The sequence below is a fragment of the Lolium rigidum genome, chromosome 7, assembly GCF_022539505.1.
Source record: "Lolium rigidum isolate FL_2022 chromosome 7, APGP_CSIRO_Lrig_0.1, whole genome shotgun sequence".
Classification (NCBI taxonomy): Eukaryota; Viridiplantae; Streptophyta; class Magnoliopsida; order Poales; family Poaceae; genus Lolium; species Lolium rigidum.
In genome coordinates this window covers 333,644,204-333,652,149 of record NC_061514.1, presented here as the reverse complement: position 1 = coordinate 333,652,149, position 7,946 = coordinate 333,644,204, and the positions used below count along the sequence as shown (strand labels likewise).

General features: G+C 47.6%; 1 protein-coding gene across 1 annotated transcript; it reads right to left on the bottom strand.

Annotated features, from left to right (window-relative positions):
* Positions 1 to 4,814: 4,814 nt before the first annotated feature.
* LOC124673462 (putative cis-zeatin O-glucosyltransferase) lies at positions 4,815 to 7,517 on the bottom strand. The gene is made up of 2 exons (XM_047209540.1): positions 7,367 to 7,517; positions 4,815 to 5,557 (listed from the first exon to the last, which is right to left on the bottom strand). Exons 1-2 carry the CDS (start codon positions 7,515 to 7,517, stop codon positions 4,815 to 4,817), a joined length of 894 nt encoding a protein of 297 aa, XP_047065496.1.
* Positions 7,518 to 7,946: the final 429 nt, after the last annotated feature.

Genomic DNA, 7,946 nt, shown 5'->3' with positions numbered 1-7,946 from the left:
ACCAACATTAAATGATCCATGTAATGATGTAAATGTTCTGATTACATTAAATATTAAAAGCAGAAATAGGCAAACAGTGTTTCACAGTTTATATCAGAGTATCCTATTATTAGCCTGTTAGTTTTGATTCTCTTAGTCTACTTTTGAAAAAACAAGTCTTTAACGGTGCCCTTTCCATACAATAGGAACACGTTACTGATAAATGATGAATCTTAAATAAAAAAGCAATTGCTTTAAAAAATAAAGATACGTACCTGATGAGTTTTCCCTGTCATGAGATTGATCTTACATTCATAGGCAGCTTCCTGTTTGGGCCACCCACAGTTGTCCACTTTGTGGACTTTTGTTATCAAAGATTTTGGCCATGGGACCTTCTTACATTCTAATATCTCCATTTGACAGAGATACCATCCTCCAATCTGATCTGGCAAAGTATAATAAAAACATTAATATACTAATATAAGGACAGCAGGTTATCTATGCATGGCTGGTATACTATCCAAGGGTAAGACGATATAACTTTAGACACTACCGGTCAGGGTAGACGTTTACACAAGGTACTTGTTTTAGTCAGACTAAGGATCGCTTATAAATCTGTAACAGCAAAACAGCTTTGAAACAACCAAATGAGTGGTAACTGGGAAGGCAATGCACAAAAAAGTCATACAAGTAAAGAAACCCAGCAGCGCTGGTTATTGATAGCGGTAATTGTGTGCACAACACCGAGAATGCGAGTAGGGACACTCGAACTCGAACGGGCTGAGAGCTATCAGCAGCTCACTGCCACCAGGCTCTAGCTCGAGCAAAACTCGCACCCCTTACTTAAATGTCTAGATTCCTTCTCAGTACATCAGTTTATTCCATTACATGCTCTAAGTAGCCGGGGTCATCTACAGAACACAAGACACGGCAGTGTATTTGGCCGGCACATGCGGAGAGGGCAGGTCATGGCAGTGTTCAAAGTGTGGACCATGTAGTCAAACTTGCGGTTAATCATCTGGTAGAAGTCATAGCAGAAGGGATCGTCTCTGTCAAACTGACGAATAAAGGCATATTCAGCGAGCTGACGTAAAACTGACGCTCAAATTAACCTGCTTCTTGACTGTGTGGTGGCGAGGGAAATCTGAACTTGGCTATGAGGGGGATGGGCTCCCTGATAGAGACGCAAAGCTTCTTGAGTGGTGGACGTCTCGGTATTGCCCGGCGGCGCATAGGCGAGATATGTGGACAACCATCATCCTCATTTTCTGGTGCATCTAGAGGTACCGAAATGACGTGGTCTTCAATAGAGCGTCGCCCTCGCAGCAGTCCATTAAGGAGAACATCAAGGTGAAGTAACGACAGGTGGCATCTGGCCAAGCTATTTCGCGGCACTCTTTTCTCTTTTCCTGATCCTGTAGATCTACCGCGGAAGGCGGGAGAGTAGACTTTGATGGGGAGCCGTCACCCCCTTGTTGGCGGCACAAACTTTTCCTTCTTTGGCTCTCTTCTATGTGATTGATACACCTTTTCAAGGTGTATTCTTAGAAGAAAAAAATTGATCACATGCGTCCGTTTGCATCAGCCCGCGTACACCAAACGGGTCGTGGTGACTGTTTGCGTCGGGGGTATCCCAGCGGTGCAGACGTAACTTTTCCCAGTGACACTGTCAAGCTCGGTAATGGCGGTTTAACGTCCTGTCGAGGCCTACCGCTGGAGATTACCAGGTCGCACGCCAGGGCGGTGGTTCCCAAGCGCGGCCAACAAATTGATGTGTTTCGTGCGCGTGGGAAACGGACAGCGCGCGAACGTCGCTTCCCCCCCCCGTGGCTATATATGGTGGACGCCGGTGGGCGATACGGGCACACCTCAACCTAACCCTAGCCTTCATCCATGGCATGGCACAACCGCACATGGGATCGTCTTGTTGAGATGGCCCACCTCGTCTACCGGGACGATGCGAACATCGCCGCCCTCCGCGCGATGGAGCGGTTCGACGAGGACAGAGGCGGAGACGAAAGCGGAAGGGCGCGCGTTCACCCTGACGCTACAGAGGCTGGGGCAGGCAGCAGCATGGTGGAATTCCAGGCGAAGCTCGCCGAGGCCAGCGTGGAGCTCACGGTGGCACAGTCGGAGATGGCGGCAGATCGCCATCAGGCTCTGGCAGCGGAGGCGCAAGCTCGCAGGGATGCGCTCGCCATGAGGCGGGCATACATGTGCTCCGACTTGGACGCGGTCGCGTGGAGGGGACCGGAGCACGCACGGGTCGATCGAGAAAACCGAAGCTGGAGGAGGCCATCGCCGCGAGGGACGAAGCAGCGGCGGCAACGGCTAGGGACAGGGCCCGCTACCGCGCCGCCCTGCAGGCGGTGGAGGAGGCGACGGAGGCGGCTGCGAAGAGAGCCCACTGTGACTCCTCCATGGCCGAGGTTGTCGAACGCCGCCGGCGGCAAGACGAGGAGGCAGTTCGGCGGCGGGCGCGGCGCAAGACGTTTGTCGCTCGGATGCGCTCCGATGACGGTGCCGGCCCCTCAGGCCACTCCGATGGCTAGCAGTAGGTTGCGCGACTTCGAGTAACCCCGATCGTAGTAGGCTGCGCGACGACGATGAGGTACACCCGTCGTATGTTTAGGTTAACTCGACTAACCATGTCTGTAAAGATGATATTTTTGGCCAATCAATAGTAATAAGAAACTATTTAGCTTACCTTTGTCACTGCCTAGCGGCCCGGATGCGATCAACGCGTAACGCGGCGCAACCACGCAGGACAACCCTGCCACTATGGGTCGGACTGTTGGGCCGAGTACTTTTTGACCGTGCGGCTCCGCATCCGTTTGCGTCAAGCCGTTGGAGATGGCCTAAGTGGTTCACAATGTTTTATCGCGCCTCCGCGCTTGTTCGAGATGAAAAAAGTGCATGGCTCAGAATGTTCCCTCGCTTGTTCCAGTTGAAAAAAGGCGCATGGCTCCTTTTAATTCTACCTGATTTATTTTGAGATGTGAGGAGGAAAGATAGGCTGAGGTGCTTGAGGTTGAAAATGGCCATGTGACATGTGAGTGAGGAGGTCAGGTGTTTGACATCCCATTTAATTTATACCTAGCTCCATTTAATTGCACCAACAAAGATACAATGACATGTATGCATGGTTTGTGCACAGAGGAACGTGCGTGGTCTGACATCTGACCTCTCTGCTGATCTCTGCCGTATCAACGTAAAATTAGGGACTAGTACATTTTTCTTCCGCGATCAAACGAGTTTAGCTTCTTCGCGACGGAACACTGCCAGAGAAGACCGAATCTCTAGCACACAATCGGACGGCAGCTGGGAGGGGGGCACTACCACCCGGTGGCAACAAATCCACACTTCACTTTGTCTTATTAACTCATGAGCTATAAGCTTTTACAAAAAAAGATAACTAGATTTCAACATAAACTACACTAAATATGGAGAGTAGAAATATGATATCTTATAAATTTCTATTCGAGTTCACTGAAAGCTACTTCCTATATTCCAAATTAGAACATGTTTTGTTAGGTACCAAAACGTCTTATATTTTAAAATGGAGGTAGTCAAAATGTTCTCTATCACCACCATGTTCTACATTTCCATGCTTAGGCCTACTATATATTATGCTCTAAAGACAGCTACAATGTATGCCAAATAGAGGTTTCAAATTGTAAATTTAGTTTTTGGTATTGGTTTTCACCATTGTAGAGGGTATTTTCATAACCAAATATTAGGACGTGGGAGCAAGTAGCTGCTCCCTATAGCCAAATTTCTCCTCTCTCTAGTCTCTCTCTTTGTTGTGGTCCACAACATAGAACATTGATTCTACTGGCAATCTACACACTGCGATAAACCTAGCCATTTGACATCAAAGCTATTTTTTGTTGTGTGGCATATTTAGCTTTTGGCAAAACACTATGCATGCTCTAACACCACCACGAAAGCTAAAAATAATAAGTTTTTCATGCTTGGAAGTACTATATATCAAAGCGAAAAATGCATCTACCATGCTACATAATAAAAAAAAAGCAACATTTAGTGTAAATGGTGCTCCCTCCCTTCTTATGAATAAAGTGCAAGTGTTTTCCATTACTTATGTTTGATGAAAAAATTAAACAAGGATATCTTGATTATGTCATATAAAATAAATGTCATCGGATTCGTATTGAAAAACAATATCTCAATTATTCATGGGAATGGAGAGAGTACGAAACATATACTACCTCCGTCCATAAAACGGGACATCTAAATTTAGCTAAAAATCAACGTTCTCTAAATTTGAGCAAATAATACTATTGAATAACTATATTATGAGAATATGTCTTATGGTGAATGATATTGATTTGGTATTGTGAATGTCCATACTTTTTATATATATATATAATTGATCAAACTTAGTATATGTTGATTTTTGACTAAATGTATATGCCTTGTTTTATGGATTAGAGAGTATCATACTTGGATTTCAGTACTCTACTTTATTTAACCGGATTTTCCTTCTTATTGTTTTATTCACTGTGTCATCGAATTAGGATTTGAATACGTGGCACGCTAGAGGCTTCTAGTTTCAATACGATCAATTTTTTGGAAAACATTTCATAGTTTTGTGGGTGTGGTCTATCTGTGGGCCGCATGGAGGAAGCACTACCAATCTCTAGTCCGGACAAAGAAGATCAGTACTGATAAATCACAATATGTGCGACATTGCTTAGTTCGAGTCAACGGCAGTTCAGCACTAGTCAGTTGCCACGCAGCCGCGGTTTCAGTGAGTACCAATTCAAATCAAAAGCTTCAAGAGCGGCCATGAATGTTTAACTCCAGCTCCACAGTCACCTCGTCACGTACGCGACAAGGTCGTCCATGTCCCGGCTCGACGATCCGCCATTGCCACGGGCGGCGCACACAGCGTCCCCAAGCGCCCTTGCCGTCTCCCGGACCGCCGCCCCTTCGTCCGATCGCATCGCCCTCTCGATAGCCACGCCGATGGCGGCCGCCGGCGTGACGTCCCCTCGCTCCTCCCACTGCCGCACGAGGATCCCCGCCCGGAGGTACTTGCACACGAGCTCCGCGTCCCACGGCTGGTCGCTGTGCATCGGCCACGCTAGGATGGCCTTCCCGTGGCTCAGCCCCTCCACCGTCGAGTTCCACCCGCAGTGGCTCATGAACGCCGCCGTCGCGCCGTGCGCCAGGATCTCCAGCTGCGGCGCCCACCCGGTCAACACCATGCCCATCCCTTGCGCCACCGCGTCGCCGAGCAGGGACGCCGCCGATTCCGCGAGCCGGCGCTCGCCGCCTGGCTCGCGCATGTCGGCGCGGTCGGCGTCCCGCAGCGCCCAGACGAACCGCTGCTTGGTGTCCCGCAGCGCGGCGGCCAGCTCCCTGACCTGCTCTGCCCGGAGAGACGACGTCGTGCCGAACGAAATGTAATGCGCCGACGACGGCGGCTGCTTGTCGAGCCACTCCAGCGACGGCGGCTGCTTGCGGAGCCACTCCCGCGGAGCGACGAGAGGATCGTGCGCCGTTGGCTGTCTGTGCAGGGACCCGATCGATGAATCCGGGCGCACGCCGCTAGCTGTCAAACGCTGGCGTGAATGTGAATCCTCCTCCTCCCCTCACGAGAGAACGTTTCCTTCGCGTGTCGTTCTCTCCGTCCATGCGACCGATCCATCCATTTTTCTTTTTGGAAAAAACCGATCCATCCATCGCTAGCTTTAACTGGTGCGCGCGTGCGGGAAACGAAACGACGAATTAATCCCTCCTTTATTTGCTGCGGTCCATAATCAAGCCGTAACAGAAAAAAAAACGACCTACTAATAAATACCTCCTTCTCTCGCTCCAATATACTAGTACGGAATCTGCTGCTGCTGGATTGGGCCGCTAGATCAAGGGGCATAGCCGCCCCGCCCATCCAGAGCGGCGCGTTTGGGAAAATGGGGATTCAATTTTTTCTTTTTGAGACCTTAAAACGGGGCGGCGCCGTAAGTTGAAAAATGGCCGGCGAGGGGATTCAATTCTTTGTTTTGTTTTTTTACACCTTAAAATTAAAATGGGGATTCAATACGACGGGTCCGATGCAGGAATTTTCTCGAGTTTGCTTCCGAGGTTATTCTTTTCATTCACTTCTGCGTGCACGCTGGTTTAGCCTTTCCCGCTCATTTATCGTAAGTTCGCATGCCTTCCAAATTTGAGTGTATATATGCAGCTTACACATATGGTATCCAGCTACAGGCACAAAAAGATGCCAACCCAAACCAACTGGTGACGTTTTTTTTTTTGAGGTTGAACTGGTGACGGTTAATAACGGAAAGCATGACGGAAGCAGGTGTCTTTTTGCGAGAACTAGCTAGCTTGATGACACGTTCCATCGCCGATAAGTTAACGTGCGTCGAAACAATCTACCGCCATTCTCAACTTCTAGTTGAGGGTCAAAATTCAATTAGCTAAAATTGACACGGTCTAAGGTACAACGACAATAGTGTTGATTAATTTCTATCGCTAGAACGGTCCTTGTGCAAAGAATGTCAAAACTATATAGCACGAATGCATGTTGGAACAACAGACACGGTGGCGATACTGCCAACATGTGTCAACATGTACATATGGGGGTTGTACCGATATTGGGGAGAACACGTGACATCCTTATGGCAGCACACTCTGGAAGCAAATGCAATTTTTAATCTAAATATTGTACTATTACAAGGTGAAATTAAGATTTGTAGGGAAGAACAATCGTACGATGCATGTCTATGTTAACTCCTATTTCTTGGTCTCCGTGAAAAAATATGGGTGTAATAAAAATCGGAAACAATAAAAAAAATCAAAATGTTCATGCATTTGGCAAAAAAAAAAGGTAAAAAAAATAGAGAATTATTAGAGGTGATCACAAGCACTTGGAGTTAGGTATGGACAAAGAGCGTGGATTTTCCGGAATATTTTATGATTTGCCACACTTTTCTCTCGAAGTGTCTATTATTTGTCACATGACCACCACATGTCGATGAGACATAAAATGGCAAATGATAGAAGTGCAAAGAAAAGTGTGGTAAATTATAAAATTCCCCGGATTTTCCGGCTAGAAAGCATGTTGATATCAGCGTGACTTCATGATACCATTAGCCGTTGTTGAATCGATGGGATTGGTAGATAGCTTCAAACAGAATCGTGTAGGAGCGGCTCTAGAGGAGTAGAGAAATAGGCCAGGTACTTAGGGCACATCCAAAAGAAACCTATCAAACCTGGAAATATATGGCCCACAGTCCCGAAACGTCCAAAACAAATCTAGCCATGCGAATGCCCAACCGCCATGAAGTAACTTCACCCACGCTTGGAATTTCCCTGATCTCCTCCCTCCAACGACCGACGTGGGACCCACACATCACACCTAAGAGGTCGGCGATGAAGGCCACCATGTGTGTGGTCTCCCTAAGCCCCGACATGATCAATGTCAAAGTCGGCACCATGCGGACGCACTCCTCCGGCATGAGCATCTCGATGGCGACGCCAAGGCTAAGGTTGACTGGCAGGAGGGACATCGCATAGATGGTGGGCATGAGAGAGGCAAGGAAGGTGGCGGACGTTGTCGAAGCAGAGGTGATAAGTGTGGCCGTGACACCGTGTCATACGCCGACGCGCTTTGTTCTACTTGCACGGGTGGTGGACGTTGTCAAAACGAACGACGAAGGGCTCACCACATTGCAAAATAGTACTATTAGTTATTAAGTAGCCATGAGTTAGTTGAGATCTACGAGTGCCAATCTAATATATATCATCTTTAATCAATAGTATACATGCTTAATGATTACACGATTTACCTCTGATCTCTCCATGCATGTGTTCACATGGTCTACGTTGCCAGGTTGCTGGTTTTTACGTGATGGCACTCAATATCGGAAAACTTTTCATTTTAACGTTCAAGCTAATTCAGATGAATTTTGAATTCAATTTTAGTAACAGATCTACTA

Coding starts and splice junctions, on each gene's coding strand:
- LOC124673462 (XM_047209540.1), bottom strand. CDS start 7,517: ATGTCCCTCCTGCCAGTCAACCTTAGCCTTGGCGTCGCCATCGAGATG. Junction 5,558..7,366: donor CTTCATCGCCGACCTCTTAG/GTGTGATGTGTG, acceptor AGCGTTTGACAG/CTAGCGGCGTGCGCCCGGAT.